This window comes from Pelobates fuscus, chromosome 6, assembly GCF_036172605.1.
Source record: "Pelobates fuscus isolate aPelFus1 chromosome 6, aPelFus1.pri, whole genome shotgun sequence".
Taxonomy (NCBI): domain Eukaryota; kingdom Metazoa; phylum Chordata; class Amphibia; order Anura; family Pelobatidae; genus Pelobates; species Pelobates fuscus.
In genome coordinates this window covers 120,027,317-120,047,599 of record NC_086322.1, presented here as the reverse complement: position 1 = coordinate 120,047,599, position 20,283 = coordinate 120,027,317, and the positions used below count along the sequence as shown (strand labels likewise).

General features: G+C 38.6%; 1 protein-coding gene across 2 annotated transcripts in view; it reads left to right on the top strand.

Moving 5' to 3' along the window:
* Window positions 1–20,023, top strand: part of TLL1 (tolloid like 1) — a 101,149-nt gene extending 81,126 nt beyond the window's left edge. Inside the window, exons 17-22 of one of the 2 annotated variants that reach the window (XM_063458197.1) lie at window positions 717–839; window positions 3,324–3,449; window positions 5,461–5,588; window positions 6,024–6,237; window positions 10,890–11,140; window positions 18,149–20,023. In XM_063458197.1, coding sequence (XP_063314267.1) covers window positions 717–839; window positions 3,324–3,449; window positions 5,461–5,588; window positions 6,024–6,237; window positions 10,890–11,140; window positions 18,149–18,280 — 974 coding nt within the window. In that variant the 3' untranslated portion in view covers window positions 18,281–20,023. The remainder of the gene's footprint in view (window positions 1–716; window positions 840–3,323; window positions 3,450–5,460; window positions 5,589–6,023; window positions 6,238–10,889; window positions 11,141–18,148) is intronic. The other variant, XM_063458198.1, reaches the window with a different exon arrangement.
* Window positions 20,024–20,283: the final 260 nt, after the last annotated feature.

Below are 20,283 nucleotides of genomic sequence, written 5' to 3'. Positions count from 1 at the left end.
ATTCTAGGCTATAATTTGTACATTTATAAAAATAAAATTTAAAAAATGTAGATTAAAAACTATACACTCTGTAAAGATGTAAACATTCTAAAATGACCAGAAGGCAGCATGGTTTAAATAAACATCCTCCCCCCCCCCCCCCCCCCAAAAAAAAAAAATATTTGTAAGCATTTTGTAACTATAAAAGGGCATGTTTTTGCCTCCAGTTTTACCTTAATATATGTTGCCACCGGGACAAAGTAAGTATGTGTCTCTCCAGATATATGCTGCTCTGCATTAATCCCTGCTGACAGGATCAGCCCTCGTCAGACAACCTACATTGTTGCTGTCAGCAAAGGGGCAGTCAGGCACTGAAGTTTTCAATGTCATCACTGAGAGATTTGTTTTGCCATAAGATCAGATGGCCTCCTTTTATTTTGTGTGGTTTTATTTTTTCCATATAAAACATGTTGTTCTCTGCATGTTGCATACTGAACGCTCTTCAGAATGAAATTATATTGAACTTGATAAAAAATAAATAAAAATGACAAGACCAGAGATAAAATTGGACTGTTTATTTTTTTTTTCTTTACAATTACAAATGTATCTGTTTATATGATTCATTAGTGTACGATTCAATGTCCAAGGAGAACAGATCTAAACTGTTTAAATATTGAATCATTGTATGGAAATCTGAGTTCATTGCTGCTGTTATCCTGGTACGTTTGTGTTCACAGACAAGAAAGCTTCCTGCAAAGGAAAGATTTTTATTTTTGAATCTTGCAAGGACTTGATAAAAGGTGATCCATCAGGCCGAGTACGTGTAATTGACAGACTGGTGTCCTCTGTAGGTATCAGAGGTATGACCACCTGTTGCAAGCTAACCGGAGGTGGGAAATGGATCTTTGCTTTCTCTTGGGGTTAGGGAATATTGATCCATTTATAACTGCTTGATGCTCTCCTTGCAACAAATGCTTTTCAACGTGTAGCACAAAACATGTGTAAGCAGAATGCTAAATCCATGGGAATACTGGTGGATACTAACAATGACTGTCCTCTAAATCTGCAGGCAGGGTATGGATATGTGCTAAATCATTTTGGGTGAAGTTTTAGTTCAACAGTTGTCTCCTTTTGATGCATGGATTAACATTGTTTTCTAAGACTATGTTGGAGATCTGTGACTAATTTTTTTTTTTTTTTTTATCCGTAAATAACTTAGGAATATTGTGATGTATATGATTTTAAGAGCTTCTCGAATCGGAGAATATTTATCCGATCTGTATTCAATGCTCTCATTGTCAGCCTTTGTACGCTTTCTCTCTGCTCAGCTGCCCTGGAGTAAGGATCCAGATACTGCCGGTCAATGCGTAAACATTTAAAGTAATTCTATTGTGCTACTGCAAAGAACAGATTAAAAATCCTTTTATTTACTCACCTGATTCCAGTGCCGACCTCCCTTGGTGCTGGGTCTGCGCTCCGCCTCTTCGTACATCATCCTACATGAGGAACCTAATGTACATGTGCCACAAGCGCATTCGGCCCTTCCCATAGGAAAACTTTGATTCAATGCTTTCCTATGGAGTTTTCACTGACACTGGATGTCCTTATGCAGAGCGTGCAGATGTCCAATGTCGGTTAGATGTCCTATAGTCCAATAAAATCCAGGAAGATCCTCGAGTGGCTGTCTGGTAGAGTTTCTCAAAACTAAGTGGGACAGGGACCCTGCACCCAGACCACCTCAGTGAGCTGAAGTGGTCTGGGTGCCTATAACTACTGATCTTAAATACAAAAGTTTTTTGCAGCTACATTGAAATGGCGATTCAAAGGTACAGGGCCAAATACCTCCACTTAACCAAGGAAAATCCTTTTGCCTTCTATTTCTGAATACCTTTTAATTGTCCCTATATACACCCCTAAAGTTAGTCTCCTCTTTGTGCCATTTTCTCTTGTGTGGTAGAGCGTTATCGGATAGACGCATACTTTCTAACGTTTGAAACTGGACTGCATATAGCTTAATTCCATGCTAGGTCATTTTCTGTTCCTTTAAATTCGCTGTGCTATCCAACTGTAAGGGTTACTCCAACCACCATGACCACTTCTGCTTCTAGAAGTGGTCATGGTGGTAGGAATATGTGTGTGCAGCATTTTTGCTTGAAAAGCTGCACAACCAGAGATATCACTATCTGGTTAAGAGTGTGTGGATGTGCACTGAGCTGGTAACGTGGTCCAATCAAAATCTTCTCTGAGAAGCATTTGATTGAACAATGGAGAGATGTTTTCTGATTTTAGAAATTCCATGGGGGAAAAAAAACTGCCCCAAATGCACCACATACGTAGCAAATGCACATCATGTTGTGCCTTTTTAAAATCAAGCCACAAAATCCCGATTAATAGTCTAAACTCGGGGCATCCACATTTTGTGTAATATTTTTTGGCTGTTCTCAAGAACAGATTTTACACAGCAGCTTTTGCAAGGGTTGGTTGCAATTATAAGATGGTAGGTTGTTTTGTAGAAAAGGTTTACTTCCCAGGCATTAACCTTTTGAGAAGAGTTGAGTGAATGTTCTGTCATATGCTTATTCTGGGGCACATGGTCTAGTGGTGTGTTTCCCAAACCAGTTCTCAAGACCCACCAACAGTCCATATTTTGTCAGTATCTCCATTGGAATAAAATGGGAAAATCCTAGATTGTTAGTGGGGCATGAGAACGGACTGGTTTGGGAAAACACTGGCCTAGTGGTTGAAATCAGAAAGGTGGATTTTTTTCACAAAACATACGAAGTTTCTGCGAAGTGAACTAAATTACTTTTAAATTCAAAATATAATCTCTCATGGGTTTACATAAAAATAACACCACAGCTAATGACAGCAGTGCCAGTATAGTGCTTTTTAACACGATGTGACATAAGAGGAAATTATACTGAATTTACATGCTTGACTACCTTTTATAACGAATACTTTTTTTTTTTTTGTGTACATTTCTTAGATTTTAATATAAATTGAATGGGTGTACTTATGAAGGCTTTTTGCTTAACTTTCTGGTGTTTAAAGTGATCCCACTTGTAACCTTGCTTTGAATTGTATTTAGGTTTCAGTGATTTTTTTTTTTTTTTTTTTTGGCTATCAATTTGCAATAACTAAACATATCTGCATACTCCAAACAAGTGCATTTTACCACTCCAACCTCCTTTTGTTTTTGCTCCTATGCAAGGTTACAGGTGAGGTGGCAAATGCATGTTTTATTCTGCTTACATTAACACGATTTCCAAGTCCGAATTGCTTTAACCTTTTTTGAAAACTTACATCATTCTAACTCTTAATTTCTTGATTTACCTTGTCTACAGATAAAGATGAGTGTTCGAAAGACAATGGAGGCTGCCAGCATGAGTGTATAAATACCATAGGTAGCTATGTTTGCCAGTGCCGTAATGGATTTGTGCTCCACGAGAACAAACACGACTGCAAAGAAGGTACAGAGGCAATAAAATATTTTCAAGACTAGATGTATTCAGCTGATAAAATATCTGAATGTGGGGTGTGTGCTACGTGAGACTTTTGGATTCATTTCCGTAAGGGCTATTTAATAATATTTAATAGTCCTTAATCCAAACAACCAAATTAAAACCAATGTGTTGGTGACAAAATTCAGATTTGTACTTTATGTTCTGTTATGTGACGGTGTTCCATTGAAATCACATTAGTTATGTGACTATTCCTTGTTTTCTTCCAGATTTTGTTTTTAACTGTGAAAATGTCACCACACATTTTTGTCGGCACGGTGTACAACGCGTCAGTCATGATCGCCTCTCACAGAAACACCTGAACAGTTCAGCATCGTGCCAAAAATAGTGATGTAGCATATGTTTGATTTTTTGTTTTTAAATAAAAAAAAAAATAATAAAAAAAAATAAATATATATATATATATACATATATATATATATATATATATATATATAATATATATATTTATTTGCAGGACCAGTACTGCAGGGTTATTTTAATAAACCCGGAATAGACGAATTACAAACTTCCAGCAAAAATAGCTGAACTGGAAAAATATTACCGTACTTTATTTTTTCAGATTGGCCATTTTGAACCATTTTGAACTACAGCATGAATTTTCCATAATTTACATCTTTGTAAATAAAGCCATTGAATTGTCGGTAATTTGTAAGAATTATTTGAATTGTAAGATATGTTACATGGAACCTCAATGTTAATGTATTGTGCACAGAAAACCTACCAGGTTTTTATTCATTTTATTTTAAATTCCGTTTGAGCCACAGTCTCACCTGCCCTTTTTTCAATAGGTTTGCTTGTTTAACCTGATCTGTGATTTATCTCTTGCCACCTTCTTATGTCTCTTTCCACCTTGTGTGCTAATTAGCCATATTTGTTACCTATTTTTCCTATACAGAAATGGAACACTTTTATTAATCTTTCTGTGTGAATTTTTATTTTGCATGTAAAATAAGTGTTTTTTTTTCTTTTTTATTTATGCATCTCTAATTTCACAAAGATTGTCTTCTAAATGCAAGTGTTACATTGTTACAGAACTTCGTTTTAACATAACCTCCAGCAACACATTCCAGTTTCATTTTAAAGAGCAATTCTAGGGAAAATGGTAAACATTGCAAAATGACTAGGAGCCATTTATTGAAACTTTGCCCCAGTATTCTACATAAATAACTCTGTATGTGAAACTGATGATGCCAAGCCTTACACAGAAACAAAAAAGTGCTCTCTGAAACATCTATTTTTTTTTCCTCCCATGTATGACAGTCTATAATATCAAGTGATAGCAGCAGCGTGTGGCAGAATTGTATCTGGTATTTACAGTAGTAAAGACTCTAAGCAGTTATCTTGTAATTGGATAGGGTTTAAAGTGAATTTCTCCCTTCAACATTCCCTTTCCCTGCCTTAGCTGCATACTCACATTAAGGGTGGGATTAAAATGCTATGTTTCTCTAGTGCTGATGGTAGAGATGGATACTTGGACTACAGTCCAGATAGTGGAGTAGCTAGAGCATCACCTTACATCGAGAGGATAGGAAATTATTTGCCAATTTTGTGCTCCTTTGCGGTGTAGACAGTACGGCTGAACATTGCTCCATTGATCTGAACTTACATAAAAATGGAGCCATGTGTATGTTTAGGGTGAATTGCATGCTGTTCTGTAAACTACAACAAGGCAGACTTTGTAGTGCACCATAGCAGTTGCACATTCACTGGCATATTTCTCTTGTATCTACAGCAGTACATTATTCAAAGCTTTTTTATTTTTTCCTAGCCTTATTTTGTATTTATGCTTCAAACAAATCTGCAGCTCTGTCCTTGATACCCTTTTACTAAATCTATTCCTATCTTTATAATTTAATGGAAATTAACAGAAAATCTAGGTGATATTAATGTTAAAGAACCAGTTAATATATTTACCTACATATGCATTAATTATTATTATTTTTTTTTTTTTTGACAGCTGAATGTGAACACCGAATTCATAGTCCAAATGGAGTAATCACGAGTCCAAACTGGCCAGACAAATATCCTAGTCGCAAAGAATGCACGTGGGAAATAAGTGCCACCCCAGGCCACAGAGTGAAACTGGTAACTATATACCACTCCTTTAATATAAAAACCTGAAGTTGCACATAAAATAGAGGTGCCAAACCTAAATGAATACATTTCTTTAAAATGGAGTGCACACTACAGTGTACGGAGTTTACTGCCCACTCCCCCTCCTGTAAAACAGAGGCAAAGATAATTTATCATTGTAAAGAAGTAGAAGCGCATCAGTTTTCTGTGGTTTGTTTATTTTGTTTACTTTTTGTCTTATTTTCTGCAGTTTTATTTGAGGGGAGAGTTAACTAAACTATTTGAATTGCCAGCTGATCACTTACAATACTTATTTTAGTTTGAACAGAGAAGAATTCAGTTTGCGTTTTCAATAGATATTTTCCCTTCTAGTAAAAAAAAAAAAAAAAAAAATCCGATTACGCTCTCCCTCAAAACCCAATTGTAATGCAGTGTCTTTCATTGCAGACTTTTGGAGAGTTTGAGATTGAGCAACATCAAGAATGTGCTTACGATCACCTGGAGGTGTTTGATGGGGAAACCGACACATCCCCTATCCTGGGACGTTTATGTGGCAATAAGATACCAGAACCGTTGGTTGCCACTGCAAATAAAATGTTTTTGCGTTTTGTCTCTGATGCATCAGTGCAAAGGAAAGGTTTTCAAGCCACGCATTCTACAGGTCAGTATGTGCGATAATTTTGCCTTTCAATGTGTTTACCAAACAATAGTTGGAAATGTAATTGGATGCTTATTTTTCCTTCGGTTTGTTTTTCCATTAACATTTTTCTAACAGCAGATCTTGGCGACCCTGTAGCCACTACAACCATTTCCCCTCATTGAATTGGTTATCATGCCTGGAGTTCTCAGTCACTCTACCTCCATTCACTATTCAAACATTTTAGAGCATTTGATCATTAAATCGCTGTTTCTGGCCATGGCTACCACAGCCTGACCCCTACTGGAGGTATGGGGGTAACGCAGAGATTACACACTTTCTAGCCATACCAATTCATACCAGCTGACACTCTTATCCAATTATAGCTGCTTATTACCGCTCAGGCTTTGACTTCTTTGAGTCCAAGCAGCACAGAGGGAATGGGCTGTGGAGTACTCTTGCTTAGCATTAAAGATGTATTATTATGTATTATCACCAAATAAAAAGTTGGTGCCGTGGTTTTTTACTTTTTTTTTTTCTCTTGCGGGTGAGTGGGGGTGGTGTCTCCCCATTCAGAGAAACTGTTTTTGCCACCGTATTTTCATATATGTAAATTGGTTAATTCAATATTTATATTGACCACTGTTTATCTGAAGGTTTCCAAATGTACTTTGTCCATCATGTTATGTGTAAAATCTTTCTTGAAAAAGGTTTGGCATGCATATTTGATAAAGCTTTTTTCTTTTTTTTTTCTCCTAAATATCCTAAACAAAATAATGTAAAAAAAAAAAAAAAGAAACTGGGGATTCAAGATCACAATTTTATAAATATCAGAAAGACCCTGTGGTTGAGGCTTAAAAATTAAACATTTTGACCATCTAGTGACTGCTCAAACATTATATCTTTACCCCATAAGCTTTGGAGTCAGAAGGATTTTAAATCGAAGTCCTCTGCTTAAAAGGTTTGCTAGAAGATTTGCTTTTAATTTGGAATCCTGCTTTCAGGAGGACTAAATAATGTATTTTGTGGGGTTCTAATTAACTTTGGAGAGGAAAAAAAAAATTCCATGCCATTTAACTGTAGTAGGTTTACACTTCTTGTAATGTTTAAGGCTGCATGAGCATTGTGCCTGTTGGTCATTTGACTATATCATGTCCAAGGTTGTGTAAAAACCTCCCCATGCCCCCGCATAAGTCAAGGGGAATGGGAATAGCCTGGAACTGGCTTGGTGGGATATACTTGATGGGTGTTTAGTGAGGATGGAAGGAACCTCCATACTGGGTTACAAGACACTTAAGGGTAATCTTTGGAGTGTAAATGGAAGGAATCGCTCTTCCAAGCAAACTGGAACTTTTGGACTCCCTAAAAGAATCCCCCTGTCGTTTTTTTTTGCTTGTTTACCCTAGTTGAGTTTGTAGCAATGGACCATTTGCTGTTTCTTCTTAATTTAATTAAGATCCCTGTTTACAGGGTGGAGAGGTGTGGACCATTATATCTTTAACTTTATACTATATTTTCCATACATCACAAATGTATATTTAAAGTAAGCATAGTGGATTTATGGGGTTCACCTTCAGCCCTATATTAAGTACTGGCTTGATACTACTGATGACTCTTTACAACCTTGATAAAGGTGGCCATCTTGACAATTTTAACATAACTTTAATGATGCTTTTCTTTTGAATGCATGACTGTTACCATATCTCTTTAATGAAAAATAACCTATGAAATGTCACTTGATCCTGACTTTTGAATGTGTGCACACTGTTTTTTGCAGGCATCTTAAACTCTCGTCCCCCAGTTTTTCTGAACTTCGTCTTCCAAGATTCTCTGACCATCTTGGAGTTGTAGGTCATCAACATCTGGAGGACTGGATTTTGAGATGCCTGCTTTTAGTGACACATTTGATGAGATTTAGAGTTGTGGGGGTGTTGCTGTGTAAACTGTTCCAAAATACACTATTGCAGACTTAAAGTAATTTTATTTTTTGTGCCCATCTGCTCACGATACAATAGGCACGTTATACACAAAAAACACAGAATAGGCTCTCACTATAGTAAGGTGGAAGGCAGCAGTGAACCAGCAGGTATTCCCAAACCTCGCTAGAACTCAAAACGTAGCAGAAAAAAAATGTTGTAAACCGTGCCAAAAGATAGTGAATATGAAAAAACGGTGTTAAATAAACCAAATGCATACACTTAAGAGAGGCCAATATTTTGCTGGTGTATGGTGATCCTTAAATACTAATAGGCACATTATGTAATTCTGATGCTTAGTGTCCAGTTTAGAAGCAAGCAAAACCTGCCTTCTATTTTGCTGATTTCACATTTAAAGCCCTCCCCAGCCAAAATGGTTCCCCCTTCTTGCTTAAAGGTACAGTCCTGTCATAATAACTTCATACCTATTTTTGTGAATGGGGAGTTACTGACTGGCTAGAGAGTTCAGATGACACTCTAAGTCAATCAGCTGCCATCCTGCACAGCGGCACTCTGCTCTTTTAAATAGATCAGAGTGCCGCTGGATACTTCCTGTTGTACCTGGAAATCGGCATTGGAGGCAGCCCTTGGGGTTAAAAAGTTTGTGAACTGTTTAATCCCTTAAGGTTAGAGCGCATCTAGGGGCCTTGTGGCACCATAACTTAATTTAGAAGAAGTTATGGTGATCGGGGTGTTACTTTAACAATTTTGCTGCATTCATGGTCATAGGTTGTGTATGGAAATGAAATGAAAAACTGAAAGCACAGAGTTAGATATTTGAAAATCCGTTTTGTCAATTACTTTTTGTTCTGAACCTCTTTGATGCATTATTCCTTATTTAAATTTTAACAAAGTTTATTTGTATGATGGAATACTATTTTTGATTGAGTTTGAACCCCCACTCCCTTGCTTCAGTTTTTCGAAATAAGCATGGAATGGATTTTTCAAAAAAAAAAAAAAGAAAAATGAAAGCCATTTATATTGGTGGTCTTCTAGCAGTCTCTAGTGGTGAATTGTGAAATGTAGTGTTTTTTTTTGTTTGTTTTTGTTTTTAAATGATCAGTGTGCCGATTCTGTATTTGTGTGGGTTTTTGTTAAATTATAAAAGAAAACGTGTAAAGGAAAAAAAAAAAACCCAAAACAATGTTGTTGAAATTGGTCACTCAAGGGTTATGTTAAGGAAAACAAACTTGCCAAATTATCACTGGAAAAAAGAAACCCGAAAAACTGGAAGAGGAACAATACTGAACACCACTGTTATTGTTGCTAGTTTTCCTCCCCCTCTTTCCTTTCACATTATTCCCTACAGATTAGCATGGATTTCCAATAGCATGGGTTTATAATACATTGTACATACATCACATCTCCTTTGCACTATTTTGTTGACATGAAATATTTATGTTGGTGGAAATCCATAACATTTTGAAGCATTGGATTTAATAGGGCATGTTATAGCAAGGTGTTTTCAAGTGACTTAAATTTTAGTCTTATTGTTCATATTTTAGTTATTATATGGTTTTGTTAACTTTTCCATTTCAGGAGACTGTCAAATTTAGAGACCGTAGTAGTGGGGAAAAGTAGTAAAACACTTTTCCGCTGGGGGAAAAAGTGGCAGAAAAAAATTATCCTTTTGCGTCACCATAAATAGTGAAATGACCACACAAAATGCAATAAATTTAGCATATTTTTCCAAAAAATTCACAAAACAATGGTCTTAAAAGGATACTATAGTCGTCAAAACAACTTTAGCTTAATTTAACAGTTTTTGTGTATAGTGCATTCTTGCTGTTTTATTCTCTGCCATTTAGGCATTATCACTTTTGTTTCTGTTTATACAGCCCTACTTACACCTCCCCTGCCTGTGACTCGGTCTGCATGAAAAAAATGGTTTAATTTTCAATGAGATGTTAACTTGCATTTGACATTTTCATATCCTGCTCTGTTTATTGAACGTTGATCAAACACCTGCAGGCGGCCAGAAGGTTAACAAACCAGGAGATTACACTATCTAAATAGCACAGTCAGTTGAATTTAGAATGTCTTAACACTGGATCATTTTATAGGACGGTTTAGGGAAGGTTACGCAAGTCACTTGAAGGGAGATGTGACTAGGGCTGCATAAACGGTGATTAAACTCCTAAATGGCAGAGGATTGAGCAGTGACACTGCAGGTGTATGATCTATACAACAAAACAGCTTCATTAAGATATTTGTTTTGGTGCCTATAGTGTCCCTTTAAGTGTTAGTGACACTTTGATAAATCTTCCCCAAGTGTATTAAAAGCAAAGAACAGAACATCTACCTTACAATGGCTAATATTTTTGTGTTTTCATTTATCCGTATTTGGTAAACATGTTCTTCTTTCAAACCTTCGCTAAACCTTTTTTTTTTTTACTGTAAATTGAAATTATCACATACCCTGGAGCTTGCTTGGTAGTTTTCTGCAAGACATTTACATTAAAGGAGAAACTCGCTCCTACTCCGTTTGAAATCTAGAAGTGTTGATACTTGTCAAGCTGGTTCAGTTAAGAGATGACTTAAACTAACCATGCTTCCAAGTTAACATTACCATTCTAACACAAGCTTATATTACCCATCTTTCTTTGGTAGTGAAAAATGTATTATAGAACTGATGAATGCATAGACCTACCTAAACCTTGATCTTCATATATATATATATATTTTTATTTATTTCCCCAGAGTGTGGCGGCAGATTAAAGACTGAAACAAAACCAAGAGACTTATTTTCTCATGCCCAGTTTGGTGATAACAACTACCCAGTCCAAGCAGATTGTGAGTGGTTGTTGGTGACAGAAAGAGGGTTACATGTGGAGCTTACATTCCAAACATTTGAGGTGGAAGAAGAGGCCGATTGTGGTTATGATTATATTGAGCTTTTTGATGGCTATGACACATCTGCAATAAGGCTAGGGCGTTTCTGTGGGTCAGGGGTAAGTATGCTATTATGGTTTTAAGGACTTTGACCTAGGCTTTACCATTAATTTTCTGTTAAATTTTGTGAATAACCTTGTCTGTTTTTCCCCTCATTCAAAGTACTTGAATAAGAGAGATTCTAACCCTTTATTAAAACTTGATTCTTGAATTAACCATACAATGGCCAAAATAGCTATTCTCCTTTTAGTAATTACCGTTGTAATTGCCCTAATGTGTTTTACACCCCACCTCCTATAGAATGTAAGCTCGATTGAGCAGGGTCCTCTTCAACCTATTGTTCCTGTAAGTTTATTTGTAATTGTCCTATTTATAGTTAAATCCCCTCTCATAATATTGATAATATCAGAAAAATAATCACACTAGTTAAAGCGGAATTCAGATAGGTTAGAGCAGTGCTCCTCAACCTTTTCTCACCCAAGGCTCACCAAAGCGCTTTCCAGAATATATACCGTATATACTCGAGTATAAGCCGACCCGAATATAAGCCGAGGCCCCTAATTTTACCCCAACAAACTGGGAAAACTTATTGACTCGAGTATAAGACTAGGGTGGGAAATGCAGCAGCTACTGGTACATTTCTAAATAAAATTAGATCCTAAAAAAATTATATTAACTGAATATTTATTTGCAGTGTGTATATGAATAAAGTGTGTGTGTATGCAGTGTGTATGAGTGCAGTGTGTATATAATGAATGGAGTGCAGTGTGTATATAATGAATGGAGTGCAGTGTGTGTGTATGAGTGCAGTGTGTGTGTATGAGTGCAGTGTGTGTGTATGAGTGCAGTGTGTGTGTATAGGAGTGCAGTGTGTGTGTATAGGAGTGCAGTGTGTGTGTGTGTATAGGAGTGCAGTGTGTGTGTGTGTATAGGAGTGCAGTGTGTGTGTGTGTGTGTATAGGAGTGCAGTGTGTGTGTGTGTGTGTATAGGAGTGCAGTGTGTGTGTGTGTGTGTATAGGAGTGCAGTGTGTGTGTGTGTGTGTGTATAGGAGTGCAGTGTGTGTGTGTGTGTGTGTATAGGAGTGCAGTGTGTGTGTGTGTGTGTGTATAGGAGTGCAGTGTGTGTGTGTGTGTGTGTGTGTATAGGAGTGCAGTGTGTGTGTGTGTGTGTGTGTATAGGAGTGCAGTGTGTGTGTGTGTGTGTGTGTATAGGAGTGCAGTGTGTGTGTGTGTGTGTGTATAGGAGTGCAGTGTGTGTGTGTATAGGAGTGCAGTGTGTGTGTGTATAGGAGTGCAGTGTGTGTGTGTGTGTGTGTGTGTATAGGAGTGCAGTGTGTGTGTGTGTGTGTGTGTGTGTGTATAGGAGTGCAGTGTGTGTGTGTGTGTGTGTGTGTATAGGAGTGCAGTGTGTGTGTAGGAGTGCAGAGCATTGGTGGGGGGTGGGCATTTTATTAATTAATTATTATTTAAAAAAAAAAATTAATGTTTTTTTTAGGTAACCATTTTTTTTTTATTATTAATTGTATTATTTTTTTGTTATTATTTTAATATTTATTATTATTATTTGTTTGATTATTAATATTTTTATTTTTTCGTCCCCCCTCCCTGCTTGTTAGCTGGCCAGGGAGGGGGGCTCTCACTCCCTGGTGGTCCAGTGGATGGGCTGTAGGATGGGCTTTCCAATTTACATTGCCATAATACAGACATGGACCGGGGGCTGTCAGGAAGCTGTTACTTACCTTCACAGCAGCTCCTGTCAGCTCCCTTCTCTCTTCTCCGGTGCGTGCAGCTCCCAGGTCAGCTCCCTCTGCAACTCTCGCGGCCGCGCGGAGCGTTGCCACGGTAACCCGTGGCAACGCTCTGACCCCGCGGCTCTCGCGAGAGTTGCAGAGGGAGCTGACCTGGGAGCTGCACGCACCGGAGAAGAGAGAAGGGAGCTGACAGGAGCTGCTGTGAAGGTAAATAACAGCTTCCTGACAGCCCCCGGTCTATGTCTGTATTATGGCAATGTAAATTGCCATAATACAGACAACTGACTCGAGTATAAGACGAGTGGGGGTTTTTCAGCACAAAAAATGTGCTGAAAAACTCGTCTTATACTAGAGTATATACGGTAATTTTCCAATTAAACCTATGTTAAGCCATACATAGTAGTTTTTTTTTTTGAATTAACAAATACCAGTTTGCCTATTAATAAATATTACAGTAAGTTTCCCAATTAATAAATACCACAGAGACATTGACAAATGCAGACAAGCAGTCACAATGTGTATTGGGCTGTGTCTTCCTACGTCTAAGTATTTCTGGCATGGTCTGAGTGTGACCGTGTATATTTTTCTGTGTGAATGTATGTCTCGGTGAGCATGTGCATCTTTTGTGTGTGTGTGTGTGTTGGAGGAGGCGGCGGCAGCTTGTGGAGTTTCTGCATTGAGTTTCTCAAGCTATGTTTTTATGACTGTGTATGAGGACTGTCTGCAGGGGTTGACTGGGTGGGTAAAAAGGTAGCTGGGCAGGGTGGGTTGAGAGCGATGAATGAGACCGGGTAGGGGGTTGAGCGTGACATGGTTGGAGGAGCGAGTGTGACCAGGCAAAAGGAGATTAGTGGGACAGGCTTGAGGGGTTAACATGACAGGGCGGTGTGGCATAGTTTGGTGGTAAATGTGGCCTGGCTAGAGGAGATATTGTGACATTGGCAGGGGAGGTGAGCATGACAAGATTTAGGGGACTTAACGTGGTAGGGGGTGAGTGGGTATGGTTGTAGCAGGTGGGTGTGACAGGACTGGGGTGATTAATGTGAGTGGCAGTGTGGAGGGGGAGGGGGGTGACAGTGTGGCCAGTAAATCTGACTGTTACTTTTGCATTCCGTACAGGCTTTAGAAAACCTAAAAAGCATTACCAAAATGCAATAAAGTATATTTCCAATAGTAGAGTGAACTTTTTACAAACTTTAAAATGCGAGGCACAACTGAATATATTACATCTCTATTCTAACTGGAGGCTACACTCTTATTATTTATTATCATTGATATAGCTCCAACAGATTCGGTAACGCTTTACAATGTTATAAGAGGGGGGGATTTAACTATAAATGGGACAATTATAAGAAAACTTACAGGAACGATAGGTTGAAGAGGACCCTGGACCATTTATAGGTATGGGTTAGCACTTTACATTGACTTCCTGTATCATATAGGAGTCAATTCAAAGGAGAAGGAAAGACGAGCTCTGTTTTGGAGAGACTGAGTTTCATAAAGCGGAAGGACATCCATTCAGAGATGGTAGAAAGGCAAACAGTGACAGGTTGCAGGACAGCAGGGGAGCGGTCTGGGGAGGAGAGCTATATCTGTGTGTCATCAGCGTACAGGTGGTATTGGAATCCAAATGAGGTAATAAGTTTGCCAAGAGAGACTGTAAAAAGAGAAAATAGAAGGGGACCAAGGACAGAGCCATGGGGGACTCCAACAGAGACCGGACGAAGGGAGGAGGTAGAAAAGGAGACACTGAATGAGCGTTTGGAGAGATAAGAGGAAAACCATGAGAGGACAGAGACTCAGTGATTGAAGAGTTTGGAGAAAGAGAACATGATCAACGGTGTCAAAAAAGGGGGCAGGGATATGGGACGATGGTTAGGGGGAGGGGGACTGGTCGAGAGTTTGTGTTTTTTTTTTTTTTTTGGGGGGGGAGGGGGGGATAGGTACTACAATGGCATGTTTAAGGTCAGGAGGAACAATGCCAGAATAGAGAGAGCAGTTGAAGATGTGGAAAGGCATGATGCAGGTGTGGTTAAAGAGAGGGGCAAGGTGGGGAGAATGATTTCCGTAGCATGCAAAGCTATCTCCTGTAAGGTTAGTCTGAGGGGTGGCCACAGCAGGGAAAAGAGTTAATGGTGTCAGACAGCTGGATTGCATAAGAGGAAAAATATGACTGTTTGGCAAGGGCTGCGCTGTATACACATAGTATGAATCTATAATGGAGAAAGTCTGACTGGATGCAAGACTTCCTCCATGAGCGTTCATCAGAATGGGAGCATCTTTGCAGGTAGCGTGTTGATTTAGTATGCCACGGTTGGGAGCGTGTCCTCCTTGAGATGCATGTTTGGAGCCTGGCTGCAGTGTCCAAGGCAGAGGTGAGAGTAGTGTTATATGTGGCCCTACACCACCTTGACATTCAGAGGGTCTTGGGTTGTGGGTAAGTTGAAAGCCACCAAAAGAGAGGCAGGGGTAGCAGTGTCAGAGGGGGAGAGCCATGTTTCTGTTAAGGCTAGTAAGTCTAGGGAATGAGAGATGAAGAGGTGATGGACCACAGTGGATTTTGTAATATTGCAAACAAAGCGTGCATTTCAGAGGGCAGTATTAAAGGAGGATTTAGAGGAAGAGTAACCTGAGATTGGTGTGATTCCTTGAGTTAGTACGTGGTGGGTTTGCCAAGGTAGGACCGGGGTTTGGAGATACATCACCCGCTGCTAGGAGCAGAAGGATAGAAAGGAAGTGAAGTTGGGAGTAGGATTTGAAAGTTTTGTAAGAGGGTATGTATATAGAGCATTTGGGGAGAGTTGGTGGAGAAGGGCAGGCTGGAAAGGTATAAGTAGAGTGCATGGGATGAAGAGAGATGGGAGGGGAATAAAGTGGGAGCAATGAAGATGGTTCACCAGGGGAGGTGAGCAGAAGGATAGTGATATTTTAGCAATGAGAGAAGCGAGAGTGAAAGTGAAAAATAGAAGGGAGAAAATGTTTTGTTGTATAGATAGTAAGATTATACATATATACACTGCTCAAAAAAATAAAGGGAAAACAAATAACACATCCTATATCTGAATGAATTAAATATTCTTCTGAAATAATTTGTTCTTTACATAGTTGAATGTGCTGACAACAAAATCACACAAAAATAGGAAATCACATTTTTTTTTCAACCCATGGAGGTCTGGATTTGGAGTCACACTCAAAATTAAAGTGGAAAAACACACTACAGGCTGATCCAACTTTGATGTAATGTCCTTAAAACAAGTCAAAATGAGGCTCCGTAGTGTGTGTGGCCTCCACGTGCCTGTATGACCTCCCTACAATGCCTGTGCATGCTCCTGATGAGGTGGCGGAGGGTCTCCTGAGGGATCTCCTACCAGACCTGGACTAAAACATCTGCCAACTCCTGGACAGTCTGTGGTGCAACGTGTGACGTTGGTGGATGGAGTGAGACATGATGTGATCAATTGGATTCAGGTCTGGGGAATGGGCAGGCCAGTCCATAGCATCAATGCCTTCATCTTGCAGGACCTGCTGACACACTCCAGCCACACGAGGTCTAGCATTGTCTTGCATTAACCCAGGGCCAACCACACCAGCATATGGTCTCACAAGGGGTCTGAAGATCTCATCTCGGTACCTAATGGCAGTCAGGCTACCTCTGGCGAGCACATGGAGGGCTGTGCGGCCCCCCAAAGAAATGCCACCCCACACCCACACCATTACTGACCCACTGCCAAACTGGTCATGCAGGAGGATGTTGCAGGCAGCAGAACGTTCTTCACTGCATCTCCGGACTCCGTCACGTCTGTCACATGTGCTCAGCATGAACCTGCTTTCATCTGTGAAGAGCACAGGGTGCCAGTGGCGAATTTGCCAATCTTGGTGTTCTCTGGCTAATGCCAAACGTCCTGCATGGTGTTGGGTTGTAAGCACAACCCTGACCTGTGGATGTCGGGCCCTCATACCACCCTCATGGAGTCTGTTTCTGAACGTTTGAGCAGACACATGCACATTTGTGGCCTGCTGGAGGTCATTTTGCAGGGCTATGGCGATGCTTCTCCTGTTCTTCCTTGCATAAAGGCAGACGTAGCGGTCCTGCTGCTGGGTTGTTGCCATCCTACGGCCTCCTCCACGTCTCCTGATGTACTGGCCTGTCTACTGGTAGCGCCTCCATGCTCTGGACACTACGCTGACAAACACAGCAAACCTTCTTGCCACAGCTCGAATTGATGTGCCATCCTGAATGAGCTGCACTACCTGAGCCACTTGTGTGGGTTGTAGACTCCGTCTCATGCTACCACTAGAGTGAAAGCACTGCCAGCATCCAAAAGTGACCAAAACATCAGCCAGGAAGCATAGGAACTGAGAAGTGGTCACCACCTGCAGAACCACTCCTTTATTGGGGGTGCCTTTCTAATTGCCTATAATTTCCACCTGTTGTCTATCCCATTTGCACAACAGCATGTGAAATTGCTTGTCACTCAGTGTTGCTTCCTAAGTGGACCATTTGATTTCACAGAAGTGTGGTTGACTTGGAGTTACATTGTGTTGTTTAAGTGTTCCCTTTATTTTTTTGAGCAGTGTACACATATAATTGGTTGGAGCTCACTGATGGCTACTTTACAGTCTGCAGCTCTCCACCCAGGGGAGTTGCAGACCAGAGGCTGTCCTGGGCTCTCTCTCCGTGGTGGCCTAGCACAGTGCACAGTGCTCTAGCACCTAGCACAGTGCTCTAGCACACTAGTTGTTGAGCAGTGGGTTAGTCTAAAGTGCATGTAACCCATTTGTGTTTTCCCAGTGTTTTGCTGATGAGTAGGGATCGTGGAATAGTTTCTTGATACCATAAACATCTTCCAATGTAACCCTATCAAGAAGTTTACAATAACATTTTGTAGAAGTAATTTGGTTCTTTAAATGGATATTGTTTGTGTCACAATAGAACACTCAATTTATGGCATTGCTATTCTACAAAGTAAAGTAACACTCTTTCTTTGCATTAAACTTCTATCTCTTGCATGGCTTCTACTACATATTTTTAAGCCATTCTAAGTAAAAATGACTCCTCATTATGGATTTACTACAACAATAAAAAAAATGCATGTTTAGTATAATATTTCACCTAAAGTCAGTCATCTTTTAAACTCCATTTTAGTTTTGAAGGCCGAATGCTAAAACACCTGCTTTGAATATATTCTGTAGTTTAATAAAGTTTGTATGTTTTGCTTCTAATGTAGTCCATTGTAAAGTACATATTACAAGAACTGGTAGTGTTTTAATGCATAAACATAATCCCTAGAGTGACATTTTCTTTTTACTTACAGCCTCCAGAAGAAATTGTATCAACCGGTGATGCAGTACTGATTCATTTCCATACAGACGACACGATAAGCAAGAAGGGATTTCATATACGATACAAAAGTGTGAAATTTCAAGATATCCTACACACCAAATAACATAAGAAACCTCTGACAAAAAAAAACAATTATGTGCACGCAAGATTGACATTTTGGTTTTATGGATTTTTAATGATTTTATTTTGTTTCTTTTTACAAACTTTAATAGTAGACATTTTTATAAGGCAAGTATAAACTAAAGTACCCTGGAATATCAGGAGCAACATAAACAAGAAACAATGATTTCAATACATTGGAGACATTTTTAAAGTAGATACAGAATGACTTTTTTTTGCTGGAGTCCATGAAAGGCCACTGCATGCTTATAGGAAGAAATGTGCTTTCGTACTTTGCTTGACATTTGTCAAAGTTGCCTGCAGAATCAGTCAGTAACATTCAGTAAAAATCAACCGGAGGACAGCATTACCGCCTGATTGTTTCTCAGAAACAAGAAAAATATAGGCAAGATTGAAAGATCCCGCTGGTCACAGACCTGTATGTTTTCAAAATTTTTTTGACTTGACTCTTATGCTTCTGCTGTCCGCATATAACCTATAAACAACATTTAGGATGTTCTGTAGAATTCAGGATTCCTCCATTTATTTGCATAATGATTCTAAGAAACTGGAATATTAAAGCCCTGATCTTTCTTTATACAGATGTCTGTTTTACATTCTATAAACAGCCCTTCTGTTCCTTCCATTGTAAGCATCATTTAGAAGAATGTAACAGTTTTATTGTTTGAGCATTCTATTTGTGTGACTACTAAGAAAGGTTTTCACTTTGCTGGTCTAATGTCATATGTTATGCACTGTTCCCTTTGCACCAAACCTAATCAGGGACCTAAGTGAGTTTTTTTTTTTTTTTTTTTTAAATCTACTACTTTATCTAATTAGTGATGAGGGAGGAAGGTGAATTTTAGAATGACCCCTCAAATTTGTTAAACTTTGTTTTTCCACTTCAGGCTTTTTCACTTCAGTAACAAGAAGGCTGCTATATTGTCTATTTGGGATTCTTTTTCCTTCTGACAAAAGATTCTGTAGTGTTCATATGCCTATAGAGATTGTCTGTGGAAGGAGACTACCTTTATATCGTGGACTGTTTAGTATATACTTTGTTATTGGAAGAAATCTCCAATGGTGCTATTCCTCAAGCATAAAAATGAAGACAAACTGATTAGATAAACAAAACCACAAAGAGAAACAAAGAAATTATTGAGCCAACAATCTACAAAACATGAATGTCTTACTATGCCTGGCTGCATCTGAATGCTTAAGACTTATTACGTGTATGTAAAGATCATTGCAATTGCAGCCCTATGTCCTGTGGAACAACTTTTGCCTTAGAATTATTGCACATGATCGAACAGATCGTATTGTAGATAAATCTGTAATTTGATACAGTATAATTTTAAGTCGTTAAATCATGTATGTTACGAAGGAAATTGTAAACAAAAGCTTATAGCTTCTCGTGTACATATGACTTTCTTTCAGTATAGATTATATTGTATGTTTAAATGGTTATGATGTACTTTAGGCCCATACAGATATAGTGATGTATATGCTAATGTCTGTTTGAATGTACATGTTCCATAAGTGTGAAATACCCTGTATGGTTGACTAGTTAAACTGTTACTTTGTGCCAAATTACTTGGATTCCTTTTTGACAATAGCAGCTTTTAAAGTTGTTAAATGCAGAAAATTGGATATTTAACGTTACTGGAAATTAAATTCAAATGAGTTGTTTTGATTGTTTGTAGGTTGCTATGTACATTGGCATCAGGTCTTATCTTCCAAAATTCACTGGCACTACATTTTTTATTTAATTTTTTTTAAATTAAAATTGTTCTTTTAAAGTGTATTAAAAATGTAGTAAGGGTGACTTTTCTTTTTTCATTTTTTTTTCATTTGGCTGAATGTATAGTTTCTTGGATTTTAGATAAACTTTAGTACAAAGTTATTCGAACCATTTAAAAAAAAAAAAAAAAAAAAAAAAAATATATATATATATATATATATATATATATATATGTATACAAAGAAGAAAAATAATCTTGCACTCCA